Consider the following 22,469-nt stretch of genomic DNA (forward strand, 5'->3'; position numbering starts at 1 on the left):
CACCTCCTCCAAGCTGTCAAATCCACAGACTCAACTTGCTTCCTCCAACTATTGCTACCTCAATGTCCCTTTTTGCTTCTTCAGCCCTTGCATCAGTCAGTTCAGTTGCTAAGTTGTGTCTGACTCTTTGCGACCCCATGAATCAGCACGCCAGGCTTCCCTGTCCATCACCAACTCCCAGAGTTCACCCAGAATCCACTCACGTCCATCGAGTCAGTGATGCATTCCAGCCATCTCATCCTCTGTCGTCCCCTTCTCCTCCTGCCCCCAATCCCTACCAGCATCAGTCTTTTCCAATGAGTCAACTCTTCGCATGAGGTGGCCAAAGTACTGCAGTTTCAGCTTTAGCATCATTCCTTCCAAAGAAATCCCAGGGTTGATCTCCTTCAGAATGGACTGGTTGGATCTCCTTGCAGTCCAAGGCACTCTCAAGAGTCTTCTCCAACACCACAGTTCAAAAGCATCAATTCTTCGGCGCTCAGCCTTCTTCACAGTCCAACTCTCACATCCATACCTGACCACAGGAAAAACCATAGCCTTGACTAGACGGACCTTTGTTGGCAAAGTAATGTCTCTGCTTTTCAATATGCTATCTAGGTTGGTCATAACTTTCCTTCCAAGGAATAAGTGTCTTTTAATTTCATGGCTGCAGTCACCATCTGCAGTGATTTTGGAGCCCAGAAAAATAAAGTCTGACACTGTTTCCACTGTTTCCCCATCTATTTCCCATGAAGTGATGGGACTGGATGCCATGATCTTCGTTTTCTGAATGTTGAGCTTCAAGCCAACTTTTTCACTCTCCACTTGCACTTTCATCAAGAGGCTTTTTAGTTCCTCTTCACTTTCTGCCATAGGGGTGGTGTCATCTGCATATCTGAGGTGATTGATATTTCTCCCGGCAATCTTGATTCCAGCTTGTGTTTCTTCCAGTCCAGCGTTTCTCATGATGTACTCTGCATAGAAGTTAAATAAGCAGGGTGACAATATACAGCCTTGACGTACTCCTTTTCCTATTTGGAACCAGTCTGTTGTTCCATGTCCAGTTCTAACTGTTGCTTCCTGACCTGCATACAGATTTCTCAAGAGGCAGGTCAGGTGGTCTGGTATTCCCATCTCTTTCAGAATTTTCCACAGTTTATTGTGATTCACACAAAGGCTTTGGCATAGTCAATAAAGCAGAAATAGATGTTTTTCTGGAACTCTCTTCCTTCTTCCATGATCCAGTGGATGTTGGCAATTTGATCTCTGGTTCCTCTGCCTTTTCTAAATCCAGCTTGAACATCAGGAGGTTCACAGTTCACATATTGCTGAAGCCTGGCTTGGAGAATTCTGAGCATTACTTTACTAGCGTGTGAGATGAGTGCAATTGTGCGGTAGTTTGAGCATTCTTTGGCATTGCCTTTCTTTGGGATTGGAATGAAAACTGACCTTTTCCAGTCCTGTGGCCACTGCTGAGTTTTCCAAATGTGCTGGCATATTGAGTGCAGCACTTTCACAGCATCATCTTTCAGGATTTGGAATAGCTCAACTGGAATGCCATCACCTCCACTAGCTTTGTTCGTAGTGATGCTTTCTAAGGCCCACTTGACTTCACATTCCAGGATGTCTGGCTCTAGGTCAGTGATCACACCATCGTGATTAGCTGGGTCATGAAGATCTTTTTTGTACAGTTCTTCTGTGTATTCTTGACATCTCTTCTTAATATCTTCTGCTTCTGTTAGGTCCATACCATTTCTGTCCTTTATCGAGCCCATCTTTGCATGAAAAGTTCCCTTGGTATCTCTTAATTTTCTTGGAGAGATCTCTAGTCTTTCCCATTCTGTTGTTTTCCTCTATTTCTTTGCATTGATCGCTGAAGAAGGCTTTCTTATCTCTTCTTGCTATTCTTTGGAACTCTGCATTCAGATGCTTATATCTTTCCTTTTCTCCTTTGCTTTTCGCTTCTCTTCTGACAGAATGTGGTCCACTGGAGAAAGGAATGGCAAACCACTTCAGTATTCTTGCCTCGAGAACCCCATGAACAGTATGAAAAGGCAAAATGATAGGACACTGAGGAACTCCACGGGTCAGTAGGTGCCCAATATGCTACTGGAGATCAGTGGAGAAATAACTCCAGAAAGAATGAAGGGATGGAGCCAAAGCAAAAAGAATACCCAGCTGTGGGTGTGACTGGTGATAGAAGCAAGGTCTGATGCTATAAAGAGCAATATTGCATAGGAACCTGGAATGTCAGGTCCATGAATCAAGGCAAATTGGAAGTGGTCAAACAAGAGATGGCAAGAGTGAATGTCGACATTCTAGGAATCAGCGAACTAAAATAGACTGGAATGGGTGAATTTAACTCAGATGACCATTATATCTACTACTGTGGGCAGGAATCCTTCAGAAGAAATGGAGTAGCCATCATGGTCAACAAAAGAGTCCGAAATGCAGTACTTGGATGCAATCTCAAAACTGACAGAATGATCTCTGTTCGTTTCCAAGGCAAATCATTCAATATTACAGTAATCCAAGTCTATGCCCCAACCAGTAACGCTGAAGAAGCTGAAGTTGAACGGTTCTATGAAGACCTACAAGACCTTCTAGAACCAACACCCAAAAAAGATGTCCTTTTCATTATAGGGGACTGGAATGCAAAAGTAGGAAGTCAAGAAACACCTGGAGTAACAGGCAAATTTGGCCTTGGAATACAGAATGAAGCAGGGCAAAGACTAATAGAGTTTTGCCAAGAGAACGCAGTGGTCATAACAAACACCCTCTTCCAACAACACAAGAGAAGACTCTATACATGGACATCACCAGATGGTCAACACCGAAATCAGATTGATTTTATTCTTTGCAGCCAAAGATGGAGAAGCTTTATACAGTCAGCAAAAACAAGACCAGGAGCTGAATGTGGCTCAGATCATGAACTCCTTATTGCCAAATTCAGACTTAAATTGAAGAAAGTAGGGAAAACCACTAGACCATTCAGGTATGACCTAAATCAAATCCCTTATGATTATACAGTGGAAGTGAGAAATAGATTTAAGGGCCTAGATCTGATAGATAGAGTGCCTGATGAACTATGGAATGAGGTTCGTGGCATTGTCCAGGAGACAGGGATCAAGACCATCCCCATGGAAAAGAAATGCAAAAAAGCCAAATGGCTGTCTGGGGAGGCCTTACAAATAGCTGTGAAAAAAGGAAAAGCCCTTGGATATCCTCCATTAAATGGTTCCAGTATTCAGACGCCTACCCTTTGCTGGCTGACATGGTCACTGGTACCCAGAGCAGAGTTCTATTCCCACCCTCTGGCCCCCGTGTCCTACCGAGGCGGCTCCAGGACATGTCTGGCTCACCAGCTCCAGAGTCCTCGGTGCAGCAGACAGGAGGGACGTTCTGTGGGACACTAAGATGATGACCCCTGGCCGAGGGCACGACAGACAGAGTGTGTACATGGCTCAAGGCTGGGTTGGGAAAGTGTGCTGCAGGTTCTGCCAAGTAGAACTGAGATCCAGGTGGTCCCTGCAGATTGGCAGAGAGTACAAGCAAGGACTGGATCAACAACCAGCACCTGCCGCCTGCCAAGAGCGTGTGTTATGCTCCGGTAAGGATGCTTTGTCAGGAACAGCAGCTGCAGCGGGGGTCTCACCACCTCTAAACCTTCTTCCCTAAGACCTGCCTGCCTCTTCACAGTGAATCAGTGGGGGCACGCTAGGACACACCCTGCCTTTGGGTTATGCTCCGGCAGGGAGAGAACACTCTAGAGACTTCCCCCTGGCCCTTCCTACCATGACAGTCCTCACTCCACAGGTCGGCGTGGCCATCCTGCCAGTGGTCAAGTCCATCTATTTGAATGACACAGACACTGGGAAGGTAACCAGAGGGGCCTGGGCAGCCATCCAGAACAATGTCACCTTACCACTCGATCACCACAGACCTCACTCTGACCACAGACCAGTGGCATCCTGGCCCCTGGGAACCCGCAGCAATGCACCTGAGCTCCCCACCCCCGCAGCAAAGCGCCCAGCCTCCTCCTCCTCCCAGGCAGGCACCCCTGGGGCACGTGGGGGACAGTGAGGGCAGAGGCAGGTCACAGGCCCTCCTCCAGAGCCACAGCCTCCCTTCCAGCAAGGACCCAAGTCTGGGAACGGGGCGTCATCTGGAAATGGGTGCCCAGCCATGCTTTCACCGTGGTGACGGAGCTGGCTTTCTGGATGCGGACTGTTAGCACTCGTCAAGGAAATGTCCTCAGAGAGGTTTAGTTCCCACAGGGCCCTGGCACCCAAGCAGGTCTAGAAGGCGAAGCTTCTGTTCCAGAGGAGACACCTTATGCCCCTAGGAAGCGACCCCCAGTGCCCTCACTAAGAACACGTCTTTCTCATGAGCTTGGGACCGCCTTCGGACGCCATGAGACAGCTGAGGCCCAGGATCCCACCCAGGCCCCGGCGGGACTCACCCACTCTGCCCACTGCACGCCCCCTTCAAGAGTCCACACGGCATCCGGTCCCAGCTCTCGACACGATGCTGAAGTCTTATTTCCAGAAATGATGCATTCTCAAATGTTTGTTCCAAAAAATACTTTATTCGTTAAACAATATATCCATCATCTATAACATGATCCAAAAATACAGATATACATCTTTACATCATTTAATAAAAAGATTTACAATATTTCTTTCTTTTACAAAGAGAACATCAATAATAATTCCTTGAAAACACAACGTAACGTTCAGGTTAAAGCTGCACCATCTTTTGGATGAGATGTGGTAAGATGAACACCACAGATACATACCAGCGGGGAGGAAACTTCACAGAGCTCTCTCCTGAATGAGAACGCTTTTCTTAGACTTCCCACTTTAAAATTCCTCTCGGCACAGGTAATGAAGACCAACCACACTGTTCACGAAAAGCCGAGGAAAGCCTGAAACGCTAAGTGTCCCAGCCCCGCACAGGGCAGTCCCTGGCACGCGGGGAAGCTGCTCCTTGGACAGTGTTATTGCTCGAAGCAGTCCTGGCCGAGGGCTGCCGGCGACGGGTCAGGAGGCAGGACTGACAGGCAGCCGGCCAGTGCCCCACACGCCCCCGCAACTGCCCAGGAGCTGCATCTGGAAGGCTGCCGCCTTGGGGCAGACGGGGGCCGCCCGGCTCAGGTGGCCCTGCCAGCACCAGGATCGCGTCCGCCTGCTCAGGGGCCCAGCCCGCGGCAGGGACAGTCACAGGCCTTGTGTGCCAGCCGTGAGCCCCTCAAGCTCCGCCGCAGAGGCGGGGGCACGGCTTAACACCTGCTCCTACTACGCAGCGCATGCTCTCCTGCGGGAAAACCAGTGGATGTTTCAACCACTGCTGATGGGTACGAGCAGCACTGGAGACGGACGGCGCCACTTCTCTGCACGAGAAGTCTCTTCCCTCACAAGCAGACTCCGAGGACCCTGGGGGCCCGCGCCCTCGCTGGCTCAGGAATGCTGCGGCAGTGCCAGCCTGCCCCCGGCGCCAGCGCCCGAGACCAGCGAGCGTCTCGTCCTGACGGGGGCGGCAGGCGAGGGGCGAGCAGCGCGGGCCGGACGCTCCCGACCACAGGGCCTCCCCCGCATCTTCCGCCTCGCGGGCAGCGGCATGGTCAGGAGGCATTCGGCCGGGGCCCAAAAACGTCCCGGGGACCCTCTCTCTCCTGCTCGTGTTTTCCATTTTCTCCAAAGCTACGTGCATGTTATTTCAGTGATATTACTGTAACCAGCAAAAGTAAACACTGGAAACATATAAGCACAGAAACTTTCCCAAAAAGGTGCACAGATGGCACATTACACGGTGACAAGCAGGGCAACACCAGCCAACTTTAAACGAAAGCTTCCAGCAGGGAAGTCAGTCACCCTCCTGGGGAACGGCCAGGGCGGCAGGCACCCCGCTGAGGCTCAGGACCGCCGTCCACCTGTGTCCACAAATCCCCCGTCCCGTGGGCACAGTGGTGTGAATGGGTGGAAGGTGAAATGAGCGTATGAGGAATCACCACAAGTGTACTGTACTTACCTATCTTCTCCACAAAAACTGGTAAAGGAGTGAAAAAAAACTTTTCCACAATTTACTCCCCTAATCTTTAAACATCCATGCTAACAAAAACCTAAGTTACTAAACACCAACTCCCCCAGGGTTTCCAGCCAAGGCAGAGGCTGAGGGTGCCAGCGGGCCCTTCCTCAGGAACGTTGCGTGGCCGGGACGAGCCCGGGGCCGAGGGGCAGCCGCGGCCAGACCCCGCACCGGCCCACGGGAGCCCCGGGGGCCACACGCTGCACAGACCGCCCGCCGCCTCCCAGCTCCCTCTGGCGAGGACTGGGTCAGACGCAGGGCGCTCGGATGCAGACCCAGGGTGGCCCCCGTCGCCTGCCGGATGGTAGCTGCCCCGCGGGCAGTGGCCCCACAGGACACGGCCTCTGCGGCTCCTGCCCGCTGTCTCCTCTCTCGGAAGCGCACAGGACGGGCGGCTGTCAGGGGGAAGCAGGTGGGTTCCTGTCGATGGCCCTCCTCACAGACAGGATGTGCTTTGTCCATGCCGGGAAGCTGGGCCTCCAGTCTGTCGCGGACCCCGGGCCTGAGGCAGAGCCACCATGCCCACCGTCTTCCAAACACACGCCTGGACGGCCTCAGGGGACAGGATGCCTGCAGAAGCCACGCAGGGCGTCCACGCCTGGACCACCCACACTGTGACCAGCAAGGCGGGTCCAAGACCACGTGCTGATTGGGGAGTAAAGACACGCGGGTTTCCTCACTTCGTGCAGAACTGCTCCTGCGGCACGGGAGGCTCAGAAATCACATCACATAATAGTCACCTCTCAGTCTAAGCGGCTGACCTGCTGTGCAAGTCAGCAGGCCTCAGGTCAGCTCCCGGCAGCCTGGGCTCACTTCATACTCACACAGACCACTATCTTCACGCTACCACGATAACTCATCTTCACAGCACAGAGTCAGAATTCCCGGAGAAACGGGCCATCGGCCTTCCGCTCGACCGTCTCTTATCCGTACCGGTCACGGCACCCACAGCCCGTTTGCTAGTGGTGAGTTGTTTACTCTGGAAAGAAAACCCCTCATGGAGGGAACAGGCAGTTCAAACGCAAAGGCAGTGCACAGCGAGGCGGAACCCCCGGGGAGAGCTGGCACTTCCGGGCGCACCCTGGGCTCCCAGCAAGGCTCAGAGGTGCCCGCGGTGGCACTGGGGCCTTGGCAAGCCGCCCCAGGAAGCCAGCCAGACGCCAGGGCTCATGGCTCCAAATGCCACGCGACGGCAGTGCACCAGCCACGCACCCCACGGAGTCCCGGGGCCACCAGGGGTGACCACCATGCTCAGGGCCTGGGGTCTGTACAAAAGTCACGAGATCTGAGTCACTGTGGCAAGTCCCCTAAGATTGCTTCTCTGTGCAACAGGGCTCAGGTGGCTTCTCGTCTGTTCAAGGAAACATCCAGAATGACAACTGGCCGTTGAGTTATTAAATATCGTTGGAAACAAGGTAGTTTTAAAATAAATGTAAAATATTGCAACATGAATGAGGGAACACGCTAACGCGCTCGTCTTGCCCAGCGTCCGCCCCGGCCTCACTTCTTCTTCCTCCTCTCCTGAACACAGCGGGGACAGAACCTGTGACGAGAAAGGCGCCGTCAGGGGCCCCGGAAGGCGGGAGGCCAGGCCCCATCTCCCGGTCTCCCGGGACAGCGGGACGCTGTGGCCACGGTGCCGGCACGGAGACCCAGACGCAGATGGCGCAACCCTGCCGTGGGGGGAGGTCTGCCCGACGTCCGTGCTGAGGCCAGGGAAGACCCGAGTCAGCGAGCGAGCGGCGTGCACACTCGAGCACTCCTGTCGCCCAAGCTCAGCAGCGCTCCCGGTGCGAGCACAGGGCCCATGGGACCACACAGGAAGCGAGCACTCGAGGGGGCACGCTGGAGGTGCCAGGCAGCCCCGCCAGGCAGGCGCAGACCCCTGCCCTGCCCCAGGGGGCTCAGCGGCCCCACGACCCTGTGCACACAGCTTCCCGAGGCCCCTCCTAGGGAACAGCTGACGCGCCTACGATGCGGCCTCCCGAACCCTGGCTCCCAGCACTTGGTCTGGGGCCTGACCGCAGCCCGCCCGCCCCAGGGTGGGGGGCCAGAAGCCTCACTGCACTGAGGGTCACAGAGCACAGGCTCGGATGCAGGCTCAGGACGCAGACCAGGTGGGAAGCCGCCTGTACTCTGCCCCCTCTGAAGGGAGACAGGGAGGCCAAGGGTCAAGCGGCTGGCGGGTGGGCCCCACCCCACCCGGCCCCGCCCCACGTCCGCCCAGCGTGTGCTGCTCCCTGAACCGCGCCCACACAGTAGGGAACAATCTTCTAGCACCTACCAGCAAAGTCCTGCAAACAACTCAAACCCACCACGTCCAAAATCAAACCCAAGTCGCCCTGCCTGCCTCCCGCCCCAGAGCTAGCCCACACTCCCCTTCTTCCCGGGGGGCTCAGCACAGGACCCCACCCCATCCCACACTGAGCCTGCTCCGGGCCACCAGATTCCGCTGGCTCTGCCTGCCAGGGCCTGGCCGGGTGGACACCACGCGTGGCTCTGAGATGTGCCTGCAGCCCCCGCCCAGCCGTCCACTGCAGGCAGATGACGCGGACGTCCCTCAAGCAGCCCATGCTCCGTGTCCACACACGGTGTCACTGGAGGGAGCCGGGAACAGGTGGAAGCACGGGGGGCAGCGTCCCCAGGCCTGTGCTCGGCCCAGCCAGTGGGACCAGGCTCTCACACACAGCAGAGCTGCGGCCGCCCACACCTCCCCCGGGACGGAGGCCCCGGCTCCAGGGGCGCCCAGCCCGAGCCTGGCCCTCAGCTGCCATCAGAGCTTCCCCAGGGAGAGTCCTTCCTGCCTTGTCTAGACCTACAGTCACCTCTGCCTCCCTCGAGAGCCAGAGCGGCTGCTGTCGGAGGGAGGCCCACCTTGCACAAGGCGGGGGTCAGGGCGCCAGCAGCCGTCCCCACCCACGGCTCCTCACACCCGGGTTCCCATCCGCGGGTTCCGCCCACCAGGGAGCTCGCGGTACTGTGGTGTTTACCACTGAGAAACAGCCGCGTGGAAGTGGTTCAAACCCATGTGACTCGAGGTCACTGTCACACAGCGGTGATGACAGCCACAACCCTGGGTAAGGCAGGGAGCTGTGCCTCTGCAGCTCAGCCCCAGGCACCAGGACGGGCGCAGCAGGCAGGCCCCCCCGCCCAGCCCACAAACAAGGCTGGCGCCATACTGACCATTTTCCTTTGGGCTTCGTGGTCAGGTCCACACAGGCAAAGTGAAACCACTCGATGGGGCACTGCAGGGAGAGGGAGCAAGCGGTCAGTGCCGCCCGCCCGCCGCCCACCCACCTGGCCTGCGGCCCGCACTCTCGTACAGAGGCGGTGGTCAGTGCCGCCCTCCCGCCCGCTGCCCAGCCCGGCCCGGCCCGGCCCATGCTCACGTCTGGGTTGTCGCAGCCGATCATCTCCCCGTAGGACACCTGGTGGCAGAGGCAGTAGGTGGGCTCGTTCGGGTCCACGGGCATGTCCAGCACGTCAGAGGGGTGCACAGATAGGATGGTGTCGGTGAACTCTGACCTGCGGGGGCGACAGGCGGGGGGTTGGGGACAAACTGACCCCAAGGGCGCCCGGCAAGGGCGCGGCCAAGCAGCGCGGGCCAGTGTGGAGCAGGTGTTCACGTGTGCAGAGCAGTCGCCCAGCGAGCAGGCCTGCTCCAGCCCCACCCCTGCCCTAAGGCCGACGGCATGACCACCAGTGCGACACCCGAGAGCACCCCCGAGCCCACCCGGATACCCGGTGTCCGTGCAGCCCTGCAGCTCCGCCCACCGCCCGACTCCACTGGCACCTTCAGCCCAGAACTGCAGGCGACCTTGCCCCCAGCCTCCCCTGGGCTCTGCCTCTCGGGAACCAAGCGGCACCAGAGCCACCCCATCCTCGGGGCCACTTTACCTGCTGGCCCCAGGAAGCAGCCCACCACCCTGCACCCAGCGGCTGCCCGCACCACTCCCAAGCCCCCACAGCACCCAGGCCACCCCCAAGACCGCTGCCCATGGCACCACAGCTGCAGGGAGGGAAGGGGCTCGGGGGGAATCGACTCATGTGGGTTTCAGCCTTCTAAAAAAATCCCATGAGCTCAGTGAGTGAAACAGTACTTTCCCATCAGTACAGAAGGAAAACCCTCCCTCCCTTACCCCCAGGTAAAAAGTACAGGTGTGTTCAGATATTCATCTGCTAAAGAGATGGCGCATCACAGGAGGAACCAGCAAAGGGAAAGCTAAGAGGCAGCGGCCGACCAGGCGACGTGAAGGCACCGACCGGGTAAACGGAAAGGATCCAGGTCCCAGAGTGACTGACTGCTCGCCCCTTCCTCGGGCACCGCGCCCCAGTCAGCTGCACCCCGGCCCCCTGACACGGCCCACGTCGGCAGGGACGCTCTGAGGCCTCCTCTGTGAGGACTCTGTATCCATCTCTGAGAAGAGACTTCCTCTCTGTAAACATCAGAGAGACGTAGCTCGACCCGGGGCTTTCCAACTGCTTCAAGCACAGCCACAGACGGGCCCGCCGGCCAGGGGGCTCTCTCTCGGCCTGCGGGGTCCTGTGCTCGGCCAGGCGGCCGCGGGGATGATGCGGTTCAGGAGGGCCACTGGGCCCAGCCTCCTCACCGAGGGCTCCGGCCATGTCGCCCCCGACGGCCCCAGCTCACCCGCTGTGATACGGACAGCGGCCAAGGGAACGCTGCGGGCCCTCAGGGTGCTGGGACCACGGGGCTCACCCGGGCTCTGCGCGGCCAGGCACGTGCCCCCCGGGGAGGCGCCCCTGCACTCGGGAGCTGGAGTCTCATCCCTCCAAGGGGACTCGTGGAGACAAAGGGACACAAGAGGATGCCCGCCTGATCCCAGGTCCTGAGCAGGAAGGAGCAGGAAGCCCTGCCACCACGGGGAAAGGCAAGCCCGCACACCACCGTGTCATGGGTACAGACACGCGAGGGCTGTGGAGGGCAGGGGGCAGGCAGCACCTGCTGGGTGCAGCGGAGGCCTTGCTGCCCACGGGACCGCTCTGACACCGCAGGACCTGCCCACAGCCACACCCACGGTCCATCTACCGAACCCTGCCACACAGAGGCTGCAGAGCCCAGCCCCTGGACTCCAACCAGCCAGCTTCCCAGGCCCCGTGACCAACCCGGGGAGCAGCAGGAGAGCCTCGCCCGCAGGCGGCAGACAGGCGCTGTGGCTTCCCCGCCTCACCACCTTTCCACCATCCCCCACCCAGCTCCGTCCACCTGCGCCACACGAGGGCGAGCCCTCTGGGAAGCGCAGGCGCTGCCCTCTCCACGACCTGCGTACGCCCGCAAGGTCAGACGAGGAGAAAACCGTGTGCCCTAAGGAACCAAGAACACAGGAGTGGTCACCAGGAGGGCTTTTCTGCTGGGTCAGCAGTAAAGAAGCCACCTGCCAATGCAGCAGACATGGGTTTGATCCCTAGTCGGCAGGTTCTTGCCTGGGAAATCCCATGGACAGAAAAGCCTGGTGGGCAGAGTCCACAGGGTTGTAGAGAGTCAGACATGATATAAGAGGCTAAACACCACCAACCAGGAGGTGCGTGTGCAAAAAGCATCAAATGTACAGCAGACTGGGTGTTTAGATGAACAAAGAAGGGCTTTAGATACATGTTACGGAAGAAGCGTAACTAAGACATTCATGTATGGAGACGTTTCAAAACAGAACTAAAATCTGTAAAACAAAAAAAAGGAGTCAAATGATGTTCTAGAACAAAAATCACAATATGTGAAATTAACAGCTGATCCTTGAGCAACATGGGTCTGAACTGGGTGATTCCACCTATGTGTAGATTTTTTTCAGTAAATACGTGCTACAGTATTATGTGACCCTTGGATGTGGAACCTCGGATTCAGAAGGATATCAGATCAGCACACCTAACACAGGTGAGGGGGGAGGGGCCACGGCACACCTGCTCAGGTGAGCACGTCTGCAGCCTCAGCAGTAACTGGTGGTATCATCCTGAGCAAACACCAACGTTCTCTGGGGAAAAAGAAAAAAAGCACCTCTCACCCTCCTTTATGCTTCTTCTTCTTTGGGGTGTCATCTTCTGAGGTCCTCCTACCACGACCCCTGGAGCCCCTCTTTTCTTTCTGACCTCGACCTTCTGAAACAAGAAAGACCCCAACTTTGTTCACAGAATTCCTGAGGCAGGACAAGGTTTACCCAAATAAAGTATTTACCATGATATCCCTAACACACTTATCAGACAAAACTCTTCAAAACTCCAAGGTTAATAGTAACAAAATGAAGAAAAATTAAGACTTGCTTTTTAGCCCCCGTCCTCCAGCACTCTCGAAGTCGCTGCCCTCCAGCTTGTCCTTCAGGTCCGCCTCAAAGCGAGCCAGGTCTGCATCCAGCCTCCGGATGTGCTTGTCCACCTGCACGGAAGGACACTCACACAATCCGCGTGGCTCTCAGGGCAAAACGCCCTGGGAATCACAAACGTTCCCAGCGTCAGCCAAAGAATGCTGTCTGCCCTAGGCTGAGTCCTGAATTAACGAAGCTCTGCTAGAACAAGGCCCACTACTTCCTAGTTGATGCAAAGGTCTTTTTTCCCCACATATGACCCATCAACAGAATAAAGCCTGCTGCTGCTGAGTCGCTTCAGTTGTGTCCAACTCTGTGCGACCTCATGGACTACAGCCCACCAGGCTCCCCTGTCCCTGGGATTTTCCAGGCAAGAGTACTGGAGTGGGGTGCCATTGCCTTCTCCGAGAATAAAGCCTACTGGGGAGAAAACCTTGAAGGGATGAGAAACAGCTGTGAGACGTGGAGTAAGGGCTAAGGACACTAGATACCGAAACTTAACGTAAAATGTGAAGTGTGCACAGGTCCTTAAGGAGAAAACGACTTAAGTTCTAGGTTCCGGATGGAGCTGGAAGGAAGGAGAAAGAGGTGGGACATCACCCGTCACCCATGACCACACAGGATAACAAGGGAGGGGATGCTCCTGCTGAGCAGCTGCAGGGTCATCACAAGAAAAGCGCCTGCCGGCAGTGACGGCCACCCATCGCCCCCTGTGGCAGCTTCCCAAGCGGGAACCACATGGCCCCGTCAGAGTGAACCAGAGTCCTCAGCTTCGTTACACAGCTGAGAAAATGGGAGTGCCTTAAGGATGCTGATCCCACCGAACTCTCAGGAAGACAGGCTGCTTACTCAAAGGACTTACTGCTTTACAGCATCAAAACCCCAAACATAAGCATTAAGCTCTCCTTCGAGAGGCTTCTTTCTCAAACACAACTGAATTCGGGCTTTGATAAATCACTATTTCTTGCTGTGGGAGGTGAGGATGGGGCACCTCAGACAGAACCCCATATGTGCCACTTCATGAGCCTCAAGTGAGGCAGACCTGAGAGGGAGGTCGCCAGAGCAAGCCCTAGGGCCTCACCTAAAGCTGATAAAAACAAACAGCAAAAATATATATATATACACACACATAACTGAACCAGCCGAAAGGCCACAGAGCACGAGACTACACCAACGCCCCCGGGAGGCAGGTCCCTCCACGGCGCACCTTCGCGAGCTGCATCGCTCGGCCCCAGCCTGGCCTCTGCCTGCCCTGCCGCTCTGGGCAGCGTTCCCCGCCGCGTGGGGCGCGGCGTGTGCCTGGGGCAGCCCGCACTCACCATCTCATAGGTCTGCATGGCCAGCTGCACCTTGTCGTCGCTGTACTCCTTGCACTTGTTGTAGGCACTCTGGATCTTCTGCAGGTGCTCCACTCGCTGGTCCGAGGAAAGAGTCTTCACGGTGGAGATGTACTCTGCAGCCAGGATGTCAATCTCAGCTTTCTTATCTGAGAGAGAAATGGTTGAAGAGCTATTTCCCGCGTGCGATCCAGGACAAGCTCACCAGACCGGCAACCAATAAAGCCTGACGATGGCAAGTTCCAGCCAAGAAGTAGTTGGCTCGAACTGGCTGCCTGTTGTGGCAAGGGGAACAGCCTTCCCAGACACTGTGGGTCAGGGCCGCGGGCAGACACCCTGACCGGGGCAGGGTGCCCAGGACAACCCAGTGTATGCTGCTGCCCAGCAAGGGCTCACTGTGCCTCCCTGGGCTCTCAAGAGTCCCTGTTTGAATAAATGATGTGCTCACCTCACCTGTGACCAGCATGCTACTGTCAGGGACATACCCTAAAGATTCGGAGGCCAGGATACACATGGGAAAATGGCCTTAACTACAGATAACAGGAAACAACTCAAACATCAAATCTAGGATAAAACAGATAAATAAGCTGCAGTCCATTCACAGAACAGAGCACTGCTGCTGCTGCTGCTGCTGCTAAGTCGCTTCAGTAGTGTCCGGCTCTGTGCAACCCCATAGATGGCAGCCACCAGGCTCCTCTGTCCCTGGGACTCTCCAGGCAAGAACACTGGAGTGGGTTGCCATTTCATTCTCCAATGCATGCAAGTGAAAAGTGAAAGTGAAAGCACTCAGTCGTGCCCGACTCTCAGCACTGCCCAGCAGTAAAAAGACACGACAACACCGGCCAATCCCACCAAGAAAAGCACGACGCAGGAAAACACACACAATGTGACGATTCCATGGTCATTAAGGGTGGAGACAGACGAAGGCGTTAATGCTTCAGTGTAGAGACGAAAAGACCATCCTTGCAGGTGATAACTCAGGGTGCACTCCTCAGGGGAAGAGGGCCTACTCAGGAGTCTCACAGGCCGTGGGCACCAGGGGCTCTATTTCTCCATCTGGGGAAAGGGTCTCTGGGTGTTATTTGCTAAGCAATTTATAAATGTTTAAACCACTTCAGTAATCTTGCCTTGAGAACCCCATGAACAGGAAAAGGCAAAAAGATAGGACACTGAAAGAGGAACTCCCCAGGTTGGTAGGTGCCCAATATGCTACTGGAGATCAGTGGGAAAATAACTCCAGATAGAATGAAGGGATGGAGCCAAGGCAAAAATAACACCCAGTTGTGGATGTGACTGGTGATGGAAGCATGGTCCGATGCTGTAAAGAGCAATATAGCTTAGGAACCTGGAATGTTAGGTACATGAATCAAGGCAAACTGGAAGTGGTCAAGCAGGAGATGGCAAGGGTGAACATCGACATTCTAGGAATCAGAGAACTAAAATAGACTGGAATGGGTGAATTTAACTCAGATGACCATTATATCTACTACTACGGGCAGGAATCCCTCAGAAGAAATGGAGTAGCCCTCATAGTCAACAAAAGAGTCTGAAATCCAGTACTTGGGTACAATCTCAAGAACAAGAGAATGATCTCTGTTTGTTTCCAAGGCAAACCATTCAATATCATTATAATCCAAGTCTATGCCCCAACCAGTAACACTGAAGAAGCTGAAGTTGAATGGTTCTATGAAGACCTACAAGACCTTTTAGAACTAACACCCAAAAAAGATGTCCTTTTTATTACAGGGGACTGGAATGCAAAGTAGGAAGTCAAGAAACACCTGGAGTAACAGGCAAATTTGGCCTTGGAATACGGAATGAAGCAGGACAAAGGCTAATAGAGTTTTGCCAAGAGAATGCACTGGTCATAGCAAACACCCTCTTCCAACAACACAAGAGAAGACTCTACACATGGACATCACCAGATGGTCAACACCGAAATCAGATTGATTATATTCTTTGCAGCCAAAGATGAAGAAGCTCTGTATAGTCAGCAAAAACAAGACCGGGAGTGGACTGTGGCCCAGATCATGAACTCCTTACTGCAAAATTCAGACTTAAATTGAAGAAAGTAGGGAAAACCACTAGACCATTCAGGTATGACCTAAATCAAATTGCTTATGATTATACAGTGGAAGTGAGAAATAGATTTAAGGGACTAGATCTGATAGAGTGCCTGATGAACTATGGACTGAGGTTTGTGACATTGTACAGGAGACAGGGAACAAGACAATCCCCATGCAAAAGAAATGCAAAAAAGCAAAATGGCTGTCTGAGGAGGTCTTACAAATAGCTGTGAAAAGAAAAGAAGCAAAAAATAAAGGAGAAAAGCAAAGATTTGAATGCAGAGTTCCTTTGAAAAGCAAGGAGAGATAAGAAAGCTTTCCTCAACGATCAATGAAAGAAATAGAGGAAAACAACAGGATGGGAAACACTAGAGATACCAAGGGAACACTTCATGCAAAGATGGGCTCGATAAAGGACAAAAATGGTATGGATCTAATAGAAGCAGAAGATATTAAGAGATGGCAAGAATACACAGAAGAACTGTACAAAAAAGATCTTCACAACCCAGATAATCATGATGCTGTGATCACCCACCTAGAGCCAGACATCCTGGAATGGGAAGTCAAGTGGGCCTTAGGAAGCATCACTACGAACAAAGCTAGTGGAGGTGATGGAATTCCAGTTGAGCTATTTCAAATCCTAAGATGCCATTAAACTGCTGCACTCAATATGCCAGCAAATTTGGAAAACTCAGCAGTAGCCACAGGACTGAAAAGTCCATTTTCATTCCAATCCCAAAGAAAGGCAATGCCAAAGAATGCTCAAACTACCGCACAATTGCACTCATCTCACATGCTAGTAAAGTCATGCTCAGAATTCTCCAAGCCAGGCTTCAGCAATATGTGAACCATGAACTTTCAGATGTTCAAGCTGGATTTAGAAAAGGCAGAGGAACCAGAGATCAAATTGCCAACATCTGCTGCATCATCGAAAAAGCAAGAGAGTTCCAGAAAAACATCTATTTCTGCTTTATTGACTATGCCAAAGCCTTTGACTATGTGGATCACAATAAACTGTGGAAAATTCTGAAAGAGATGGGAACACCAGACCACCTGATCTGCCTCTTGAGAAACCTATATGCAGGTCAGGAAACAACAGTTAGAACTGGACTTGGAACAACAGACTGGTTCCAAATAAGAAAAGGAGTATGTCAAGGCTATATATTGTCACCCTGCTTATTTAACTTCTATGCAGAGTACATCATGAGAAACGCTGGGCTGGATGAAGCACAAGCTTGAATCAAGATTGCCGGGAGAAATATCAATAACCTCAGATATGCAGATGACACCACCCTTATGGCAGAAAGTGAAGAGGAACTAAAGAGCCTCTTGATGAAAGTGAAAGAGGAGACTGAAGAGGTTGGCTTAAAGCTCAACATTCAGAAAACTAACATCATGGTGTCTGGTCCCATCACTTCATGGCAAATAGATGGAGAAACAGTGGCAGACTTTACTTCTTGGGGCTGCAAAATCATTGTGGATGGTGACTGCAGCCATGAAATTAAAAGACGCTTACTCCTTGGAAGGAAACTGATGACCAACCTAGACAGCATGTTAAAGAGCAGAGACATTACTTTGCCAACAAAGGTCCGTCTAGTCAAGGCTATGGTTTTTCCAGTGGTCATGTATGGATGTGAGAGTTGGACTATAAAGAAAGCTGAGCACAGAAGAACTGATGCTTCTGAACTGTGGTGTTGGAGAGGACTCTTGAGAGTCCCTTGGACTGCAAGGAGATCCAACCAGTCCACCCTAAAGGAGATCAGTCCTGAGTGTTCATTGGAAGGACTGATGTTGAAGCTGAAACTCCAATACTTTGGCCACCTGATGTGAAGAGCTGACTCACTGGAAAAGACCCTGATGTTGGGAAAGATTGAAGGTGGGAGAAGGGGACGACAGAGGATGAGATGGCTGGATGGCATCACTGACTTGATGGGCATGAGTCTGAGTGAACTCCGGCAGTTGGTGATGGACAGGGAGGCCTGGCGTGCTGCAGTCCATGGGGTCGCAAAGAGTCTTAACATGATTGAGTGACTGAGCTGAAATGAACGCTTATTTCTGAATGTAAGTGGTCTATCTCACAATAAAATACGTCTCTGTATTCACTACTCAGAAGGCTGTACCTCAGTCAAAAACCAGTTATTCCAATATCATAAAGTATATGCCCAACACGACGTGTGAAAAAAGTGTCCATGCCCAAGCACATCATCAAATGTCAAACGTCACAGATACAGAGAAAAGTGGAAATAAAGATCACATCTTCAAAGCATCAGGAATGCAAACGACAGTGGCCGTCTCAGTCGCCACCTGGAGACGACACAGCAGCACCTGCTGCGCTCTGGGGGAAATGCCCGTCAATCTGGGATTCTATACCCAGCCAACTACTCGCTGCTGCAGTTTCAGATACGCAACATTATTCACCTTCCTCTCTACCCTTTTCCCAGGAGCTCCCAGAGAAAAGGCTCCCCTGAAACAAAGGGGCAAATCAAGACGCAGCACGCTTAGCAACCTAGCAAACAGGGCTCCGCGTGGAGGAACAGCAGAGGGAGGAAGGCCTGGGGCAAGGCGTGCACAGCAGACCCGCCGGTGAGCTGCGGCGGCCCCGTGTGGGACACACAGAGGCCTGGCAGGTGCCTGGCGCAGCGCACCGGGAACGTGGGAGACCAGCCGAGCAGCAGAGCAGGGAGGGACGCCGAGAGAAAGTCAGGCCAGACAGGGCGCGTGCGCACAGCAGATGGTCCGCTACCAATACAGGGGCCCTGACGCACGCAGCGTCAGTACAACGTGAACCCCGGCCCACGACACCCAGGGGACGCACACAGCATCAGTACAGCGTGAACCCCGGCCCACGACACCCAGGGGACGCACACAGCGTCAGTACAGCGTGAACCCCGACCCACGACACCCAGGGGACGCACACAGCGTCAGTACAGCGTGAACCCCGGCCCACGACACCCAGGGGACGCACACAGCGTCAGTACAGCGTGAACCCCGGCCCACGACACCCAGGGGACGCACACAGCGTCAGTACAGCGTGAACCCCGGCCCACGACACCCAGGGGACGCACACAGCGTCAGTACAGCGTGAACCCCGGCCCACGACACCCAGGAGATGGCGGGAAGGAGCTGTGTGCACATGAGCTGGCTGGGCGCAACCAGAGACGTCAATCTTCACTTTCTGTAATAATCGAACAGCTAAAGTCTAAAACCAAAAGGAAATAAAGTAAGAAATGCAGCAAAAATGAGCTGCTTAGAAATAAGGAGTTACATACCAAAAGATCCAAGAGCACTGTATAACTATATATATATATATATAACTATACACACAGAGAGTGAAAAGAGAAGTCTTTTAAAGAGAAGGTAACAAACACTTTAACTGCAAGGAGGGGACTAGGGTTATAACGAAGAAACGTAGGAGCACCAGGGACTCCATCTGATTGCACAGACCCGGCACTCTCTCTGAGACATGACCCCACGCCCGCAGCACCACCCCCAGGGCCCTGCACCCACCTTCCGTCCTCTGGTCCAGCTCTCGCATCAGCTGGAAGTTCCTCTGAAGCTCACAGGGAAGGTTCTCGATACCTGAAACACAGACACAGCAGGACAAACACTCACCTTCCAAGCTTCACACCTCAAGGCTACAAGGGATAAGCCCACTCCAGCTTCTGTTTCTTAGGGTTCGGAAACAAGAAGAATCAGGGTATCTTTTTCCAGGGACGTGCTCTGAACACTGAACACACCCTGGTACAGGCTGACGTGCTTGAGTGCCGGTCAGAAACTCAAGAAGTCAGAGTCAAAGAGGACAGAGGGCGCCCACGCGACCTTCCCACCCCAGACCCCAGGCCACTCCTCCCTTGCAGACACCCCCTCCCAGCGAATAAGCCCAAACCCCGGGGTCCTCCTCAAACTTGACTCTGAACTTGGGGCACCGGGAAGTGCCAACCGGGGCTGCGTGGGGGAACGTGATACAAAGATGGAGCTGCCCAACACAGAGGCACTGGCCACACGGGGCTCCTGAGCACCTGAAATGGGGCCAGTACCACAGATGGACTGAGTTTCCCATTTTACGAGAGTTTATTTAAAATCAAACAGACCAGGAGGGGCAGCACAGTGACAACCCTGCACCACACTGGTCTGCTGTCCCCACTGCCAGGCTCCTGGTCCAGGCCAAGCCCGCCCCCTGCCTGCAGCCAGGATGGGCCCCTCTCATCAAACAAAGTTGCTGCTTAAGCCCCCGGGCTCCCCGGCTCAGCAGACAGCAAGCGGACCCCTCAGAGCCTCTCTGTGGGACCCCCCAGGGTTCCCACAGCAGCAGTGCCCCTGCACCTCAGATGTGCTAGGCTCCTTCATGACCTTTAAACTCCAGTGAATGTTTAAAAACTCCACCTGCCCCATCTGAGAGCGTGTCCCAGGAAAATTCCTGGTCCACAGCAGGTGCTTAGGGAGTGAGCAGGGGCTTCTGTCCCCAAGCCTTCACACGGTGCCCCGCAAAGGCCAGGAATCATATTCCTCGGACTCTCCTCGTGGGACCCACCAGAAAGCACCAGGAAAGAGGAGGGTAAGCCGCAGTGCCCACCCCCCCCCCCAGGCACCTGGGTGCTCTCCCACCCAGGACCTGTGTTCAGGCTGGGCAAGGACTGGGTGATCCCTGTGGATCACCACAGTCTTCTCCAGAGAAGTTCAATCCCTACTCTCAACAACCTCACGTGGGGGTCTGGGGGCTGTGAAAATTCCCAGTACAGCACAGTGCTCTAGAGCCATGGGGCCCAACACCCACCAGCCTCCCCCTCCCCAGGCCATGCCCCAGCGGAGGCCAGAATGGAGTCAGAACGAAGGACTCCAATGCGGGATCGCCGCTATCAAGCAAGAGACCTTAACAAGCTACGTGGCTTCTGCAGGCAGCATCACATGCTCTGTGAAATGTGGAGGAAAAAAGCCACCTGCTCAGGAGTTCTCCAGAGAGGACATGTGCAACGCGTCGGGACATCTGGCCACGACGATGACCCCTGCCTTGAACACCTTAACCCAGGCCAGTAAGTAGCGCCCCCAGCCCCTGGGCACGGACCGGTACCCTCAGTGACCCTCTGCGCCTGCATGCCTTGCAGATAGATGCACGAACTGAGGCCTGGAAGTGAGGCACAAGCTAGGTCACAGCACAAGCAGGCACAGAACCCAGAACCCCGAGGCCCTGGGACCCCCAAACCCGACTCAGAGTCCCAGGCGATTGGGACTCAACCATTGGTGTGCCAGTCCCGCCCCCAAGGCGGGCTGGGCTCGGAGGGGCGGGGCCTGGCCAGAGGGGGCGGGCCCGACAGGGAGGTGAGCGGAGCCCAGCCGATAAGGGGAGGGGTCCCGCCCAGGAGGCTGGGTTCAAGGGCGGGGAGGGCGGGGCCTGCAAGAAGGTGGGCGTGGCCGTCGGCAAGGCGGGGCCGGGCCGCCCGAGCCCCGCCCCGCGGCTCCGGCCCCGCCCCGCCGTGACGCACCTGGAATTGGCGCGGCCGTGCCGGCGGTGCCCCGCGCCGCCCGCCCCGCGCCCCTCCCTCGCCGCCCCGCCCGCCCCGCGCGCCCCCGCCGCCCCCGCCGCCTTCCGGCCGCCCCGCCGCCCCCGCGTGCCCCGGGGCCCGCGCGCGGAGCCCGGCGCTCGGGGAAGCGCGGCAGGGGCGGCGGGGCGCGGGCGGCGGGCCGGGGAGGTGCGCGGGGCGCTTACTGTCCAGGTAGTGCTCCAAGTACATGGCGGTCGCCATCTTCGTCCGCGGCCGCGCTCCGGGTCTGCGCGGGCGGCGGCGCCGCGAGGGCCGGGGGCGGGGCCGTCTAGTCACTATTAATGAGCCACGCGCGCTGATTGGGCGCCGGCCGGGCGGGGCCCCCGCCTCGGCTTCCGGCCGGGCCGCGCGCGACCTCGCGCGGGGGCTGGGCGGGCTGGGCGGCCCTGGCGGGCGGGCGGGTCGGGTGCTCGGCCGAGGGCCCGGGAGCGCGCGTAGCGCCTGGAGGGGCGACTTCCGGGGCCCGCGGGCCCGGAGCCTGCGATTCCCAGGGCCGCCTGGCGGGGGCCGGCGTTCTAAACCCCAGGCGGACATGTAAAAGGGGGAACGCGTTCACTGTTTTGCCAGCTTTACCTGCATTATACAAAGTCAGGATGTAGGGAAATGTACAGCTTCCCCACTCCCGGAGGCGCGGGCCTGCGATCGTCTTGCTCACCCTTCGATCCAAGTGATACCAATGTTTGTGCAACGATCCCCGCTCCATTTAATGCTTGGTGTGAAAATTCACACGCACGCTCCCGTGCACTGTTGCACACCACCCCTATTTTATTGTTTCGAGTAGATAAGTGTTTTTATTAATAGAGTTTATTTTTAGAGCAGTTTTTGGGTCTCAGAAAAATTGACAAGAAAATACAAGAGTTCTTATACACCCCTTCCACGCATACACAGTTTTCCTTAAGAACATTTTCCATGGCTGGGGCACATTTATTACAGTTGATTAAATAGTATTGATACATTATTAAGGTTTCCCTGCTAGCTCTGGTAAAGAACCCACCTGCAAATGCAGAAGACCCCGCTTCGATCTCTGGGTCGAGAAGATCCACTGGAGAAGGAAATGGCAACCCACTCCAGTATTCTTGCCATGGGACGTCCGTCCCATGGACAGAGGAGCCTGGCTGGCTACACTACATAGGGTCAAAAAGGAGT

At 55.0% G+C, this 22,469-nt stretch overlaps 1 protein-coding gene across 2 annotated transcripts; it reads right to left on the bottom strand.

Moving 5' to 3' along the window:
• Positions 1-4,547: 4,547 nt before the first annotated feature.
• ING5 (inhibitor of growth family member 5) lies at positions 4,548-21,543 on the bottom strand. 2 transcript variants are annotated; one of them, XM_086374214.1, is made up of 8 exons: positions 21,488-21,543; positions 19,291-19,362; positions 13,700-13,866; positions 12,340-12,451; positions 12,084-12,177; positions 9,456-9,591; positions 9,250-9,311; positions 4,548-7,609 (listed from the first exon to the last, which is right to left on the bottom strand). In XM_086374214.1, exons 1-8 carry the CDS (start codon positions 21,522-21,524, stop codon positions 7,567-7,569), a joined length of 723 nt encoding a protein of 240 aa, XP_086230340.1. In that variant the 5' UTR covers positions 21,525-21,543; the 3' UTR covers positions 4,548-7,566. The 2 variants fall into 2 exon arrangements, with proteins under 2 accessions (XP_086230340.1, XP_086230344.1); XM_086374218.1 differs by lacking the exon at positions 21,488-21,543 and adding an exon at positions 20,721-20,905.
• Positions 21,544-22,469: the final 926 nt, after the last annotated feature.

This window comes from Bos grunniens, chromosome 3 (genome assembly GCF_055505025.1).
Source record: "Bos grunniens cultivar Pamir isolate PY7600 chromosome 3, Bosgru_T2T1.0, whole genome shotgun sequence".
Classification (NCBI taxonomy): Eukaryota; Metazoa; Chordata; class Mammalia; order Artiodactyla; family Bovidae; genus Bos; species Bos grunniens.